The 18462-nt window shown below is 29.1% G+C and overlaps 1 protein-coding gene across 50 annotated transcripts in view; it reads right to left on the bottom strand.

The window, feature by feature from the left end:
* The window catches only part of LOC111466985 (glycine-rich cell wall structural protein 1.8-like), a 45167-nt gene that overhangs the window by 24607 nt on the left and 2098 nt on the right, over positions 1 to 18462 (bottom strand). For 32 of the 50 annotated variants that reach the window (XM_023111693.1, XM_023111709.1, XM_023111689.1 and 29 more), the window contains exons 2-7: positions 18158 to 18163; positions 2153 to 2248; positions 1964 to 2107; positions 1652 to 1891; positions 1556 to 1603; positions 1316 to 1507 (exon numbers count right to left, since the gene is read on the bottom strand). In XM_023111693.1, the coding sequence (XP_022967461.1) occupies positions 1316 to 1507; positions 1556 to 1603; positions 1652 to 1891; positions 1964 to 2107; positions 2153 to 2248; positions 18158 to 18163 (726 nt within the window). Of the gene's footprint in view, positions 1 to 1315; positions 1508 to 1555; positions 1604 to 1651; positions 1916 to 1963; positions 2108 to 2139; positions 2249 to 18157; positions 18164 to 18462 lie in introns of all 50 variants that reach the window. The other 18 variants (XM_023111707.1, XM_023111720.1, XM_023111700.1 and 15 more) reach the window with 7 other exon arrangements.

Below are 18462 nucleotides of genomic sequence, written 5' to 3'. Positions count from 1 at the left end.
TTTTTTTTTTTTTTTTTTTTTTTGGAAAAGAGGATGTTGGTATGTATGTTCTTGCTCTTTTGTTCACTACTTATGTTGCCTGCGTTTAGGAGAGACTATATTGTTTTTGCATAATTTTTGTTTTGCTCCTTAGGTTTAGGGTTTAGTAGTTTCGTCATATCTCTATTGTGTATCAATTTCCCACTTTACAATTCTATTGCTTGAAACTGCACATTGCCTTTTTTTGGTGTTTAGGTATCTCCTCGCATCTTCCCAAGAGGTCTATTTTGTAACCCAATTGCTAATTGACCTATTTGAACTTTCAAATTTCACAAGGATGGTTGTCGACTCTGTATCACAACATTATTTTTGGCCATATATTCCTTTGTTAGGCACTCAAGTGATGTTCCATGTATGTGTTGAGCTTGGCTAGTTCCTTTCCTTTGAGTATTGGCTTGTTGAAGACCATATGTCATTTGATTTTGTAGTCAAAAAACTCGAGAGTAATTTGTTTTCGGTGGCATTTGTTGATTGTATGGACTTTGTCCCTCCCATTAGAAGTTTGTTATAAGTGTTTGAGAAGATATTATTTTTCTGGTTGCCTTTAACTAGCTTGATTCCTCACATAAAAAATTGATGTCGGATTACTTGGACATTGATCAAAAGTGTGTTCTTCTTCGTAATATACACAAGATTTAGTTTACAATTTGAGTCATTATAGCAACAATTTGGACTTGTGCTTTAATCATTGAACCTTATTCCAACGCTAGATTTTGTAGAATATTAGTCACCAATGCTAATTGCGCGTTGATAGACGTCAAAGCATCAACTTCAAGTATTCCTCGGGTCTTCTTTCCTGGATTGCTCTTCACATCAGCCCATTGACATTTGTTAGGTGCTATTCTTTCTAGAATCTCATAAGTTTCATTGTACGTCTTTGAAAAGATTGCTCCATTGGTTGAAACATCAACGGCTTGTTTAGTAGCAATATTCAATCAATTTTAGAAAGTCTCCATTTTGATATAATGGGATAGTGTAAGAGTTCTATTTGTTCGAATAAGATTAAAAATAAAAGTCTGTTCTTTATTTATTTAAAGAGAGATTACAACAAGAGCTCTCATTTGAACATAGAAATATTATAACACTTCCCCATCTTTGTTATATATTTTATTTTGAATACATGAGGGTGAGAATTATTTATATGGTGCTCTTTTTTATTTCTTCATGATATTATGTATATTGTACCGCTAAAAATGTGTTTCTCAGGGTGCATGTCCCTCGTGTTTACCTCCATCGTATCCCCCATAATTTTCTCCACTATACTCCTCGTGTTTACCTCCGTCGTATTTCTCATGCTTACTTTCACCATATCCCCCATAGTTTCCTCTATCGTATCCCTCGTGTTTATCTTTGTCGTATTCCTCATGTTTACCTCCGCTGTATGACCCATAGTTTCCTCGATCATATCCCTCGTGTTTATCTTTGTCGTATTCCTCGTGTTTACCTCCGTTGTATGCCCCATAGTTTCCTCTATCGTATCTCTCGTGTTTATCTTTGTAGTATTCTTCGTGTTTACCTCCGTTGTATCCCCCATAGTTTCCTCCATCGTATCCCTCGTGTTTATCTTTGTCGTATCCCCCATAGTTTCCTCTATTGTATCCTTCGTGTTTATCTTTGTCGTATTCCTCGTGTTTACCTCCGTCGTATCCCCCATAGTTTCCTCCATCGTATCTCTCGTGTTTATCTTTATCGTATTCCTCGTGTTTACCTCCGTTGTATCCTCCATAGTTTCCTCCATCGTATCCTTCGTGTTTATCTTTGTCGTATTCCTCGTGTTTACCTCCGTTGTATCCCCCATATTTTCCTCCATCATATCCCTCGGGTTTATCTTTTTCGTATTCCTCGTGTTTACCTCCGTCGTATCGCCCATAGTTTCCTCCATCATATTTCTCGTGTTTATCTTTGTCGTATTCCTCGTGTTTACCTCCGTCGTATCCTCCATAGTTCCCTCCATCGTATCCTTCATGTTTATCTTTGTCGTATTCCTCGTGTTTACCTCCGTCGTATCCCCCGTAGTTTCCTCCATTGTATTCCTCGTATTTACCTCTGCCATATCCCCTGTAGTTTCCTCCATTGTATCCCTCATGTCCTCCATCGTACCCCTCGTGTTTACCTCTGCCATATTTCTCATGCTTACCTCCGTCATATCCCCCATAGTTTCCTCCATCGTATCCCTCGTGTTTATCTTTATCGTATTCCTCGTGTTTATCTTTATCGTATTCCTCGTGTTTACCTCTATTGTATTCCTCATGCTTACCTCTGTCGTATCCCCCATAGTTTCCTCCGTCGTATCCCTCGTGTTTATCTTTGTCATATTCCTCATGTTTACCTCTGTCATATTCCTCATGCCTACCTCCACCGTATCCCCCATAGTTTCCTCCATCGTATCCCTCGTGTTTATCTTTGTCGTATTCCTCGTGTTTACCTCTGTCGTATTCCTCATGCTTACCTCCGCCGTATCCCCCATAATTTCCTCCATCGTATCCTTCGTGTCTACTTCCGCCATATCCCCTGTAGTTTCCACCATCGTATCCCTCATGCTTTCCTCCGTCATATCCCCCGTACTTTCCTCCATTGTATTCCCTGTATTTTCTTCCATATGCACCATCTTTACTATATCCATCGCCATAATTTTCAACACCATATTCTCCTACAGAAGGATAGCTACTATAACCATGACCACTTGAAGAACCATATCTTTCATAAGAACTTGACAATCGTCTGGCTGCAGAACAAATTCCTATTCCAAACAACAGAAAGAACACAAGAGAAGAAAGCTTATGAGAAGCCATTTGCATATGGATGTGAATGCTTTGAGTGAAGAGATATAGTATATATAAGGAGAGAATGGGGCCTAAAAGCCACTACCTCAATCTGTACACGCAAAAGGCAGAAAAAGGGTTTGGCCCAAAATCTACGTTTAGGGCTACCAATCTTATACACATGATTTTGCACCTCACCTTCTCCGTAGCTCTCATTTACTTCATATTACAAAATCACTGTGATATTCTAAGTATTATGAACAATACCAAATTTCTCTTCTAAACCATTTTCTTCAAATGAAAGCATAATTTAGTCATTCAAATCTGCATGCATCTACCCATTTGCTTCATATTTGTGATTTTTATTTCTATTTACCAATTTTAGTTAATCAATCATTCCAAGTTATATTTGTATGTATATATCAATGTCTAATTTAACATTTTTTGTGTTGATATGTCAATGTCTATGCTAAGTCTTTTAAAACACTCAATAATCCTTCAAACTCAATCTTATGTGTTAATTCTAAGCTGCTTGTAAACATCTAACTTGGATCATGCTTATGCTTGGGATGATGTTGGGATGATGTTGGGTTAATATTTTTTTTTTACTAAAATATATATATATATATATATAAACAATATCTTTTTGTTCTTTAAAAAAATATAATGGTGTACTTTAATGTCATAACCAAAATGTTCGCATACCCAATTGTTGTAGTGGAAGGGGAAGTAAGATAGATTGCACTCATACACCCACAAATAGAAATTAAACCAAGACATGTTTTTCATTGTAAGCTTGCTTAGTTGTTCTTGGAAATCATATTTTTCAAGCACTGTGATTATCTCCATCCATTCGGATTTTGTTGGCATTGGTTGCTCAATTTAATCTTGAGCTTGCACAACTCGATATAAAAATTGCTTTCTTGCATGGAGATTTGGAAGTGGATATATATATGATATTGCAAATTTGTTTCAGAGCAATTGAGCAACAACATTTGGTACGTAGATTAAAGAAATCTTTATATAGACGGAAAGAGAGAGTATATGGTTAACCTTTTAAAGAAGTTATTTGGGTGCATGGTTTAAAGAAGTTATTTGGAGGCATGGTTTAAAAAATTATTTGGATGCATGGTTTAGTTAATGACTTGGTATTTTTCAAAAACAAAACACGTAGATGTGCTTTGTAATAGCTAGAGTGTTATTTGATTGTCGAAGAATCAAGTTCATCATGCTCGTACCAAGCATATTGATGTTCAATTTCATTTTATTCGAGAAATTATCAATGAAGGGGACATCTGTTTATTGAAAATTGTAATGGCTCATAATCTTTTGGATATGTTGACAAATGTGATTACTCGTGAAAAGTTTTGGCATTTCTTGGATCTGATCAATTTTGGAGGAAAAAGTAGCTTGTTGACTTGGTGGCAACCAAACCGTTTATCTGCTTGAGATCTTCTAACAAGGTGTAAGTTGTCATGAAGATGTATTGTCATCACTCTTATTTAGTTCATAACTCTTTTGGTTTATATTCTCATTTATTTTGGTTCATAACCCTTTTGGTTCATAAATCACATATATTTCGTAACCCTTTTTGTTCATATTCTCATTTTGATACATAAATCATCATAATTCATGCATGAACATAATGTTGCTTTGGTTCATGTATTAGAATTATTATTGCTATGCCTATATAAAGGCTTGTTTAACATTATTTTGAGACTGTATTCATTGTTCTAGAGACTATTGGAAGGAATTTTGTAAGAGAGATTTTGTAGCATGAGAGTGTAAGAGATACACTTAAACACTTTGATTATAGTGATTGGCTATCACCCGTAGATGTAGAAGAATTTCTTCTCTCCAAATCACGTAACTATTTGTGCCTATTTATTTAATTTTTGTTTGTGGGTGTCTGAGTGCGATTGAACTTGCTCCCGCTTCCGCTACAACAATTGAATATCATAATATTTTGATTGTGGCATTACGGTACAACTTATAAAACACTCAATAACTCTTTCAATTATTGCTTATATATTTTTGGTTCTGGTAAAAAAAAAAATATTAACGTAACTCAATATGTGTCGGATTTATCATTGCTAACAAGTTAAGAAAGTGAAGTTATTTACTTGGAAATATAAGTTCTTATGAGAACAATTTTCTTTTCTTGTTTCTTCCATTTATTATTTATTGTGAGAGTACTCAGGTAAAGAATGATAACAATCAAGACTACTCCAAGAAAGATTTGCACTGAGGATGGTATATCGTCTAACACCAAGAAAGATTTGCATTTTGTTGGAGGTGTCCACGATCGAAACATATCGAAACAAATAAATGAAGCATAAACAACAGAGGGGAGAGATCATTTGAACTGAACACAGTATTTACCATCATTAACAATCTTCTTAATTAAATAACTAAACAATTGAACAACCGTTTACAATTCTTCTAAAATTGTTATTTCTATTAAGTCAAGTCTATTGGCTCACACATTCAAGTCAAGTTGAGACATAAATAAAAGGGAGGTAATAAGTAGACAAGAGTTTGGGCATGGGACACTGAAGTTATGTTTGTCTAAATGGAATACGAATTTGGTATCAATCCAATATCGGAAGAATACTCCACAAGACTGTATGACTGTTCACCAAAACCATATCTACTCCTGTTAGCCAAAAAAAATGACTCATAATATATCTTAAGTCGAGTCTTGGTGTCAGCTCTTCACCAACGGTGGACCCTAGATTTATGTTAACAGTACCAATAGAATCATGGAAGAAATTGCGATCAATTATGGTGAAAAATTGTTGGCCAAATTTGAAATACAGAAACGGGAAGAAGAACAGCAGCCTTGTGAGCATTGGTCCAAGGTAGGAGATGTGGTATGATTGAACTTGTCAATCGGTCCAATTGAATTGGTTCTTAACAGTTCATATTTTAGGACTCGTTGAATTACCAAATACCATTGTGAAATTAAGAAAGTTATGAGCATGATCGATGGTTTAGTTATACAATTTACCGTGTCTTGTCTATGATTTATGCTTGTAAAATTGTATGATTATGTTACTATGTGAGGATAGTTAGGTATTCACCAACTAATCCTAGGTCGTGAACTAGTCGACCTAAGGGCAAGGATCCACATAGCATCTGAGTAGCCGACACCACTTTATGATTATACCATTTTGGGACTATTAAGAGGTTGTTAGAAAGATCTTCGAACTGTTTCTTTTTATAATGATGAGTTGGTATGGACAAGGTTGTGCTCTAAATATATATATTTTTTGTGCCCTAGGATACTTTATGTGGAGACGATTAGGGGATCTCCATCCATTACTTATCCATGAACTTGTTGAGTTGAGCACAAAGGTTCACATGGGTATATATAGTTGGCAGGTTCAAGAGTCTCCTCATTTGATGGTTACGACATTAATGTGACCTATTAGAACCTCGTAGAAGAACGTTTAAATCTAAATTATCCAAGAACCTCAAAAAAATGATAAGGAATCAATCCAAAAAAAAGTTTTCGAAATAGATATTTTGATGATCAAAATTAGAAATGAAGAAAACTCGTTCCTGAACTCATGATCCGAATCATTTCACAAAAGATTGATAACATCACTTGAATGACACCGTCTTTTAGAATTTGCAAAATAAAGAACCAATCTAAAAAGAAACTCTTATTTATTTCAATTTAAAATTAGATGTCTTCTATTAAAAGGACAAAAAAAAAAGCTTTATTATAAGTTTTGATAATCTTATATTAGTTATACTCGTAACTTTCGTAATAAAAAAAGAAATAAGGTAACCTCCAAATTAAAATGGCTAATTAATAATGAAATACGTTCATTTATGTGTGTGATAATAACTTTTAACACCCATATTAAAACTAGCATAAGTGATTAACAAAAATTCACCCATATTAAAACTATTTTAAGTGATTAACAAAAATTGAAATACAATTAAATTAATGTAATACTATAAATTCAACTATGAGTTCATCATAGGCAAGTTAAAATGTTTTTATGTATCTTTCTCTTAAAATTCAACTTTACACCACATATAGGGAAGAACTCAATCATATTCGAGAACTTTGTTTGATGAGTTCACCATAACTTGAATAAAAGTGATTAAAGCTCGTTGTAGTCACTCTTGACCTTATAATTGGATCTTGAGATATGACATTTCCTTAACCGTAGTTCATATCAAAATGGTAAGGAATTAACTAGATTATCGATAACCATAATGAGATAGATGACCTTGAATGAGTTATATGATTAGAACCAATGAATTAAATGAGATATATGAAAAATGGCCACGAGGCTAAATAGTTAGGAAAGACATCACATTTCTATGGGTGGATACCTTACCCTCATTCAAGTCACCCTTCTAAAATCTTCCAGCCTATTACTGCTTTTATTTTATCTCCCAACAAAGCCAGACTACACTGAAAAAATACTACCTCAACTTTATGTGGATAAAGAAACACCTCTATCTCCTTAATGTCTCTCTCGAGTTAAATTCTCCCAAATAGTTATAGTCTAACCACACTCATAACCACTTGAAACGTTTTAAGCAACGGGTTCTGCTTCGTAAAGCTGTAATAATTCATGGAGTACAAGCACGGATACAAAATTTAAATCTAGCAAAGTCGTAAACATATGAATCATATATATACCGCAGAATGTGGCATCCACTCTCTAAAATCCTTCTATCAACTCCTTCAGAAACGTAAGATGGAGCGACAGAAAATGGCAATGAGCTAACAGCATGCCTATGACGATGCTGATGGTAATATCGCGACTCGAACAAAGAAAATTACAATCAGATCAAAAAAAATTGAAGATGACTAGAGACAAACAAGCAAATGAAGCTATTGGAATCAAATTCAAATTGAAGATGGAACATGGATCGGCGGAGGAGAACCTGAGTAGAATTGAAGCTTAAGATTTCTTTGAGTCTCCAGAACCTGAAAGTCATATTTGTTGCAGAAGAAGAAGGGAATGACATCAAGTCGACAGGAAGCTCATAGTCTGAGAGAAGGAAGCAGCAGTAGAATTGGCTTTGACGGCAGCAGGGTTTATTGTTTGCGATCCGAAGGGTTTTAGCGAGTTTTCGTCTAATTTGAGAGAAGAGTAGAGAGCAAAGTTGTCTCTGGAAAATATTCAAACAATGGGTTTTGGTTTTTAGTAGGGGTGTATATGGTCCGGATTGGGAGATTTTTTTTGACCCAACCCTCGGGTTGGTTGGATTGGTAACCCAACCCGACCCAAAAATGTTCACAACCCAACCCTCTATTTTTGGGTTGGGTTCTACCGTTGCTAACTTTTTTAAGTTTTTTAAAAAAATTTTATTTATTCACCATTCATAATTATTCCTTATAATTTTAGATAAAAAAATATTAAAAGTTTACAAACAAATCCAAATCAATTTATAATTATAAAAAAAACAAATTGATTGACAACAATAAAAAAAATAATAAAACAAAAATTAGTTAATTTAACTATAAGTAAAATAAAAGGATAGATTATAAAATTAACAAATGAATTGTTTAAATAAACTATACGAAAATGTTAAGAATAGATTATAAAATTAAAAAAAAAAAAAACTATATATATATTATATTATATAAAATAAAAATACCTTCAAAATCAACTTATAAATATGATTGGTTAGTTTATCCTATTATAAATCATATATTTAAAAAATGGTATAAAATGAATAAATAAATATTTGTTAATTTATTGTTTGAAAATAAAATAAAGTATTGAGATAAAAAAAATAAAAATACCTCTAAAATCATATTAAATAACTTATCATAAATCATATTTTTAAATTATTAAATAACTTATCCTAAATCATATTTTTAAATTAAAATAAAATTGATAAAATGTGATTGGTTAGTTTGTTACAATGAAATATGAAATATGAAATATGGATATTTTTAAATTAAATAAAATTTATAAAGTGTGATTGGTTAGTTTATTACTCTGAAATATGGAGGTAATTTTTTTGTTAATTTATTTACACTATTGTAGAGATAAAAATAATATGAAATATTGAAATATTTTTTTATATCTAAAATAAAATTTTATAATATATAAAAGCAACTAAATAAAATAATATAGTTTATTGCAATAATATGAAATATAAAATATGGAGGTAATTTTTTTTGTTAATTTATTTACACTAATAGTGTGATAAAAATAATATTAAATATTAAAGAATTTTATAATATATAAAAGTTACTAAATAAAATAATATAATTTATTACCATAAATATGAAATATAAAATATGGAAGTAATTTTTTTTTTAATTTATTTACCCTAATAAAAATAATATGAAATATTAAAGTAATTTTTTATATCTAGAATAGGAATTTATAATATATAAAAGAAACTAAATAAAACAATATAAATATAAATTTGGAGGTAATTTTTTTTTGTTAATTTATTTACAATAGTGATAAAAATAATATGAAATATTGAAGTAATTTTTTATATCTAAAATAGAATTTCATAATATATAAAAGAAACTAAATAAAATAATATAGTTTATTATCATGAAATATGAAATATAAAAGATGGAGGTAGTTTTTTTTTTTTTTTTTTTTTGTTAATTTATTTACACTACAAATTGTGATAAAAATAATTTGAAATATTAAAGTAATTTTTCATATCTAAAATAGAAATTTATAATATATAAAAGAAACTAAATAAAATAATATAAATATTCAAGTAATTTTTTATATCTAGAATAGAATTTTATAATATATAAAAGAAACTAAATAAAATAATATAATATATAAAAAAATAAATAAAATAATATAAATATTGAAGTAACTTTTTATATCTAGAATAGAATTTTATAATATATAAAAGAAACTAAATAAAATAATATAAATATAAATTTAGAGGTAATTTTTTTTTTGTTAATTTATGTACCATAGTGATAAAAATAATATGTAATATTGATGTAATTTTTTATATCTAAAATAGAATTTCATAATATATAAAAAAAATTAAATAAAATAATATAATATATAATTAAAAAAAAAAACTAAATAAAATAATATAAATATTGAAGTATCTAGAATAGAATTTTATAATATATAAAAGAAACTAAATAAAATAATATAAATATAAATTTAGAATAGAATTTTATAATATATAAAAGAATATGAATGAAACTAAAATAGAATTTCATAATATATAAAAGAAACTAAATAAAATAATATAATATATAAAAAAAAAAAAAATAGATAAAATAATATAAATATTGAAGTAATTTATTTACCATAGTGACAAAAATAATATGAAATATTGATGTAATTTTTTATAAAATTTCATAATATATAAAAGAAATTAAATAAAATAATATAATATATAAGAAAAAAAAACTAAATAAAATAATATAAATATTGAAGTAATTTTTTATATTTAGAATAGAATTTTATAATATATAAAAGAAACTAAATAAAATAATATAATATATAAAAGAAACTAAATAAAATAATATAAATATAAATTTAGAATAGAATTTTATAATATATAAAAGAATATGAATGAAACTAAAGTAGAATTTCATAATATATAAAAGAAACTAAATAAAAATAATATAATATATAAAAAAAATTAGATACAATAATATAAATATTGAAGTAATTTTTTATATCTAGAATAGAATTTTATTATATATAAAAGAAATTAATTTTTAAAATAATATAATATATAAAAGAAACTAAATAAAATAATATAAATATAAATTTAGAATAGAATTTTATAATATATAAAAGAATATGAATGAAACTAAAAATAAAATAATAAAAATATAAAATCAGCTTGGGTCGAACCGAGCAAATATTTTAAAAAATATAGATTGACACTCTGACATACCTTAACAAATGATTAAATTCTCAATGTTATTTAAAAGTTTATTTGGTTTCGGGTCTAACCCGAGTTTTTTATCCTATGAACTAACAACTGAACCGAGACACTCCGAGTACCGAAAAAACAACCCAACCCAAACCAAAAGACTAATTCAACCCAACCTAAATTCGGGTTGGATTGGTCCGGGTTGTCGGATTAGATGTACACCCCTAGTTTTTACTAAAGAAAACTCATTTATTATTTAGATAAATAAATTATTTATAGTCTTAAATAAATTTTAAATAAATAAAGTTATATTCGTGTATATATTGTATGACCTTATACAAATAAATTATTTTAAATAAATTATTTTTTAATATATATATTCGAAGAGGAAGATTTAAATTGAAGAAAAAAAAATAATCGTTAAATAAATATAAATTTTAAATAAATAAAAGTTATATACGTCATACAAATAAATTATTTTTAAATTGAATAAATTATTTTAAATAGATTAATTTTCAATATATATATATTCAAAAAGTAATATTTAAATTGAAAAAGAAAAAAAAATTAATCATTAAATAAATATAAATTTTAAATAAATATAAGTTATATATAAGTGTATATATTGTATGACCTTATTACAAATAAATTGTTTTAAAATTAAATAAATTATTTAAAATAAAAGTTACATTTATAGTAAAAAATTATTTTTCAATATATATTCGAAAAGTAAAATTTAAATTAAAGAAAAAAAATAATCATTAAATAAATATGAATTTAAAATAAATAAAAGTTATATACGTGTGCTTATACAAATAAATTATTTTTAAATTGAATAAATTATTTAAATAAAATTTAAATTTATTTTAAATAAATTATTTTTCAATATATATTCGAAAAAGTAAGATTTAGGTGGAAGAAAAAAATATTTGTTAAATAAATATGAATTTTAAATAAATAAAGGTTATATAAGATGTTATACAAATAAATTGTTTTTAAATTGAATAAATTATTTAAAATAGAAGTTACATTTATTTTAAATAAATTATTTTTCAATACATATATGGTATATATTCGAAAAGTAAGATTTAGATTGGAGGAAAAAAAATTAATTGTTAAATAAATATGAATTTTATACATTATATACGTGCAATATTTTATGATCTTATCCAAGTTAACAATATTTAGCACCCTCCAGTTTTTAAATTTAATCGGTTGATATACGACCGTATGTTAATTTAGGTGGATCTACAATTACAACGGGTCGTCTATAATTTTGAATGTGATATGGTAATCCATATAAAAAACCTTCGTATATCTTTGGTTCAACGTTGAGAATTACTTTCATCTTAGCATAAACTGATGCGGTGAGAAGACTGTCAGACCCAACAAATTGGATAGTACCAAATACGATTAACTGCAAAGTGGGCAGTACCAATGCGATTAACTTGGAGCAGCTTCGCCAGTTTTTTTAAGCCTAGGTTGCAATTGAGTAGGTAACCAGAGTACCGAGCCATATGTTTAAGGTCGGTGACTGTTCCTAATAGATGTGTAGCAGTGTTGGCGAAGATAGACATAGACGTAGGCATGCACATTATGTTGGTAATCTTTATTAAATAGGCGATGACATATCATCCATGAAATGTTATTTATCTCTGTATTCTCCCACTACTAAGGATAGGGTTAAATTGTCTACCAAATTACTGGAGAGAAATTTCATAGCTAATCAGATTAGTGTATTGAAATCAAATCTCTCATTTTTTAGAAATGAATTGAGTAAACACCTTCCATAGAATTCTTCCTCTGAAACGCCTTTGGAAGTCATCTTAAAAATCTTAAAATACATACATCAAGAAAGTTAGTAAAACAAAACTAAAAGAAGAATCACTACTTCTCACTGCAACTTAAAATTCACTTAAAAGTTATTTTTTACCTGGAAACTCCGGATGGGTAGTGCTTCATAAGTTCTATCTCCTCCAATAAATTGTGAGACCAAACATATCTCTTCTATTCTCCTTCAACTATAGCAATTTCTCCTTTTTGCTACTTTATAAGATCTATTTATTTAGATTATTTATTGTTTGTCAGTAAAATATTTTAAGTAAATTCAAAATATTGAATTGAGTATGAAAATGAAAAGGGCAAAACTATATATTATAATAAAAATTACTTCTAAACCAGGAAAGAAAATAAGATTATCTAAATGAAAATATAAATACAATAGATAAAATATTTGAATTAATAATAAAATAACACCAAAAACTAAATTTTTTTTATTGAAAATAAATGATAAAGGATAAAATAGTACTAAAAATTAAATTTAAATGAGATCGAAAATAAATGATAAAAATATAATAAAAATTAATTTTTTTTAATTAAAAAAAAAATCTTTGGAGTATTGAAGATTACATTGTAATATTGAATTTAAATTATTAGAAATTATGTTGAATATTATGTTATGAAACGTGTTGGATTTGTTATTATGTTTAAAGTTTTTTTTTTTAATAAATTTGGTTGAAAAATATAAATTATTTATTATAAATTCTTTTGGAATATTTTAAAAAATTTATATGATAGATAAAACTTTAATACGAAAAAAAATAAAATTTTTATTTTTGAAATAGGATTTTATAGTTTATAGATCTATAAAATTGACGTGTATAGATTATTTAAATCTCTTCATCTTATATCTACAAACATTTTATAGGTCTAAAATTAACGTATACATTAGTTTAAATCTTTCACCTTATATCTACAAACATTGTTATAGGTGTCGCTCCTCAACTTTTAAATATACAATATATTAGTATACATTACTTTAAATCTCTTCACCTTATATCTACAAACATTTGTATAGGTTTTGCTCCTCAACTTTTAAATATATAATATATTTTTTATTTATTAATTACAAGTTGAGTTCTCGAACTTTTGAGCTTCTGTCAATCTAGTCTTAAATTTTGTACTAATAAATGATCGAACTTTAAAAATGTCTAATAGATCTCTTAACTTTTAATTCAAATCCATAACATAGTCAAAATGAAAATGAAATAATAATAGATCATATAATAGCTTTACGACCAATACAATAAGATTCTCGAAAGGTAGACAGACACGACCCTAACTCATCAACCGAAACTTAAGTCAATTGATTAAATCCTATTCATCTACCACGAAACCAAAAATTGGTTAAACCATTTGACTTTAGATATAACTCAAAGTTTAAATACGCTAGCTAATCATCCACTCTCATATACTCCTTATCGATTAAATCCTATTCATCCACCACGAAACTAAAAATTTGTTAAACCATTTGACTTTAGATATAACGGATGAAAGTTTAAATCCGCTAGCTAAACCAAAAATTGGTTAAACCATTTGGCTTTAGATATAAGTCAAAGTTTAAATACGCGAGCTAATCATCCACTCCAATACACTTTTTATTATTGATTAAATCCTATTCATCTACCACGAAACCAAAAATTGGTTAAACCATTTGACTTTAGATATAACTCAAAGTTTAAATACGCTAGCTAATCATCCACTCTGATACACTTCTTATTGATTAAATCCTATTCATCCACCACGAAACTAAAAATTTGTTAAACCATTTGACTTTAGATATAACGGATGAAAGTTTAAATCCCCTAGCTAAACCAAAAATTGGTTAAACCATTTGGCTTTAGATATAAGTCAAAGTTTAAATACGCGAGCTAATCATCCACTCCGATACACTTTTTATTATTGGTTAAATCCTATTCATCCACCACGAAACCAAAAATTTGTTAAACCGTTTGACTTTAGATATAACAGGTGAAATTTAAATCCGCTTGCTAATCATCCTCTCCCATACACTCCTCTCTAATCTAATCTATCAATCAGTAAAATTACCCATTATTTTAGGTACACCATATCCTAATTGGTAGGTATCTTTGGATTTTTTTTTAATAAATGGTTTTTGTGAATGCTTTGGCCTATGTGCGTTTGAAGAATTGGGTTTTTTTTTAATAAATTGTTTTTGTCAATGCTTTTGGTGATGTGATAAGAATTGATGTTTTGGTTTGTGTAGTTGGGATAAAAGATTTGTTGTTTGGATAGAAATTTTGATGATTGGGTATGAATTTTTTGGTGGAGATTTGCATGGTGGTGGTGGTTATTGTGTTGGCTTTGTTGGAAGCTATCAATTTCTTTCTGTGCAATGTGTTTCTCAGGGTGCATATCCACCGTTGTAACCGCCATGTTCGCCACCACCTCCACCATATTTACTGTCTCCTTCTTGACCTCCATACGCACCTTCTCCACCATCTCCCATGTATTTTTCATTGCCATAACCATGCTCTCCTGCTCTTCCATTACCACTATAGCTTTCTCCATGTTGTTCACGGAACCCATAATAACTCTGGTAACCTTCTTCAGTGCCTTATCCACCACCACAATAGTATAATATTGTCCACTTTGAACATAGGCTCTTATGGATTTGCTTTGGTCTTCTCTAAAAGACCTCATACTAACACTAACTGATATGTATTCCTTACTTATAAATTCATCTATTATTCCCTAAATTAGGAAACATGAGACTTCCCTACCAACCATCTTCACGTGGGTGTGGCCCAAAATCTACATTTAGGTTTCTATCTTACTCACAAGATTGTGCACCTCACCTTCTAAGTTATATTTTCTCAACCATTTTCCTTCAAATCCAAGCATAATTAAGTCATCCAAAACTGCATGCATTTACCCATTTGCTTCATATAATCAATCATTCCAACTTATATTGTATGTATATATCAATGTCTAATTTAACACTTTTTGTGTTGATATATCAATGTCTATGCTATGTCTTTTAAAACACTCCATAATCCTTTAAACTCAATCTTGTGCGCTAATTCTAAGCTACTTGTTAACATCTAACTTGGATCATGTTTATACTTGAGATGGATTAGTTTTTTTTTTTTTTTTCTTGACTAATTTGGAAAGTGTTAGCTCATAATTATTTTATTTACACTTTTATATATCTATATATAAAAAATTTTAAATTATTAATGTAATTTTGAATACTACGTGGTTCACATCTGAGGAACATATGAGGAGATCATGTTGAAGTAATGATTTAAAATGTCTATAGTATACGAATAAGGTTGGTTTCCTTATTCTGGTAGCACTACTAATATGACCCACTTCATAATTGTTATAAATTTTTTGATCCAAATTGATCCCATGGAGACATGTGAGTGAGAGTATCCTATACATTGAGTTTATATAAGACTTGTTTATGAAATTATTTATTCTCTCTTTATAAATTGCTTAATTGAGAAAATTAATATTTTACTTGATGATCATATGCGACTCGATCTTAATCTAAAAGTGAGTTATGAACTCTTGCCTGTGAGGGCTTATCGTTTACAAGTGAGAGTGGCTTTTGTAGCCGATTCAATAAGCCTATCATTTTGGGGACTTGACAGATAGGGAGATTAGAACATAATTTCTTGAGATGAAGTTCACTCTTTCCCATACTGAGGTAAGTATATGTGTAGTGCCCTTATGCACTAACTTTGAGACATTAGACAATGGGGTCATACTCTCTCGTTGGCTCTGGAGGAATTTAATATATTGTTGGATAAAATAATTTTTTTCATTAGATGATCAAAGATACTAAGTTTTAAGAGGAGAGTAAACCAAATTTTTGACCCAATTGTAGTTACGAAGTTGAATGATTGACTTCCTTGTAATAATTGTGTTACCAGAGTAGATATCTTATCTAACCTTGATCAAGATTGACGGCATGATTCCTTTTTTTATAATGATTATAATGATTGTCTCTTTTAATATCTACCACTTGACATGGACACTACTTGGTCTAATCTTGGTCACCAAATAGTGTTACAAAGGTACCAAAGAAAATAGTTATCAATTTAGCTCTAGCGAATACCGGTCACACTGCTAGTAGGTCTGGTAAGTGGTTTAGCTCTAACGAATACTATTCACACTAGATTTCGTGCAGGTTGACTTTCTCTAGTTGTCGTGCGGGTTAACATTCTTGACTTCATAGTCGGAAAAAGTGGAAAAGAATTAGATGAAGAGAAAGTTAAAGCAATTAGAGATTAGACGACACCAAAAAATGTAAGTGAAATTCAGAGTTTTCATGGGTTAGCAAGGTTCTAAAGGAGATTTATAAAAGACTTTAGTACCATAATTGCATCACGGAATGATTTAGTGAAAAAGAAGGTTATTTTTAAATGAGGAAAAATGCAAGAGAATGCATTCAATGAGCTTAAGAAGAAATTAACTAATGCACCACTACTTGTCTGGCCTAACTTCGATAAGACTTTTGGAAATGAGTGTGATGCAAGTGGTTTGAGCATAGGTGTTGTTTTGATGCAAGATGGAATTCTCTTTAGTGAAAAACTAAATGGGAAAGTATTGAACTATGATACCTATCATAAAAAATTGTTTGCTTTTGTTCGTGTATTGTTGGTGTGGCAACACTACTTAAGTCGAGAGAATTTGTGATCCACTCTGATCATGAAAGCTTGAAGTAGGTCAAAGCAAATTGAGCCATAAGCACACAAAATGGGATGAGTTTATTGAAATATCTTCGTATGTCATCAAATATAAGCAACGTAAGGATAATATGATAATTGAAGTATTATCAAGAAGTTACCATCTCTTTCCTTCTATTAGTTCAAAAATTCTTGGATTTGAGCATACTAAATATTTATATAGATACAGACGTATCCAAGACTTTGAAACCATTTATGCATCTTGTCTTACGAACAAATCTGCGAATGATTATTATATGTTTCATGTATTTAGATTTAAGATGAGTAAGTTTTATGTTCTTAAATGCTCTATAAGAGATTTGTTGGTAAGAGAAGCACATAGGGTGGCTTAGTGAAAAATTCTAGGATTATTAAAACTTATAATATGTTGCATGAACACTTCTTTTGTCGACGATGAAGAATGATGTTCATAAGTTTTGTAGGCCAATGTTTTAAATGTAAAGAACCTAAGTCTAGATCACAACCAAATGGATTGTATACTCCTTTGAAGGTATCTAATAAATCTTGAACTAATATATCTATGGATTTTATTCGTGGTTTGCCTCATACTCAAAACTGTAAAAATAGTATTTTTATTGTAGTAGATAGACTTAATAAAATGTCTCATTTTATTACAGGTTAAAAAATGGAGGATCTTTACTTATTTTTTAGGGAAGTGATTAGATTACATAGAATCTCTAGAATTATTGTGAGTGACAGGATGTTAATTTTTTAAGCCACTTTTAAAAAGTATTGTAGGGTAAATTAGGTACCGAGTTGTTATTTTTAACTACACGTCATCCTCAAACTCGTGGACAAACTGAGGTTAGAACATTGGGAGCATTGATTTTTTCTAATAATATTAAGTTTTTTTCTAAGAATATTAAGTTTTAGAAAGAATGTTTGTCATTTATAGAGTTGGCATATAAGAAAGCAATTTGTAGTACCTATAACAACTTAAGCCTACCGTATTATCCATTTTAGCCCGTTACGTATCACCGTCAACCTCACAATTTTAAAACGCGGATGCTAGAGAGAAGTTTTCACACCCTTATAAAAAATGTTTCGTTCCCTATCCAATCTATATCATCGGGGGCCTAGTGTCTAGTTCTGATACAATTTTTCGATTTGTGCTTGTTATCCTTGCATAGGTGGCAATCATAATAGCACAAGCGGTTTAGTGGTAGAATAATACTCTATCACGGTATTGCATGAAAAGAGCATGTCGATGGAAGTTTTTTTTTTTTTTTTTTTTTTTTTTT

Source organism: Cucurbita maxima, unplaced genomic scaffold (genome assembly GCF_002738345.1).
Source record: "Cucurbita maxima cultivar Rimu unplaced genomic scaffold, Cmax_1.0 Cma_Scf00032, whole genome shotgun sequence".
Classification (NCBI taxonomy): domain Eukaryota; kingdom Viridiplantae; phylum Streptophyta; class Magnoliopsida; order Cucurbitales; family Cucurbitaceae; genus Cucurbita; species Cucurbita maxima.
The sequence above is the reverse complement of the archived record's forward strand: the minus strand, read 5'-3'. Positions and strand labels throughout refer to the sequence as shown.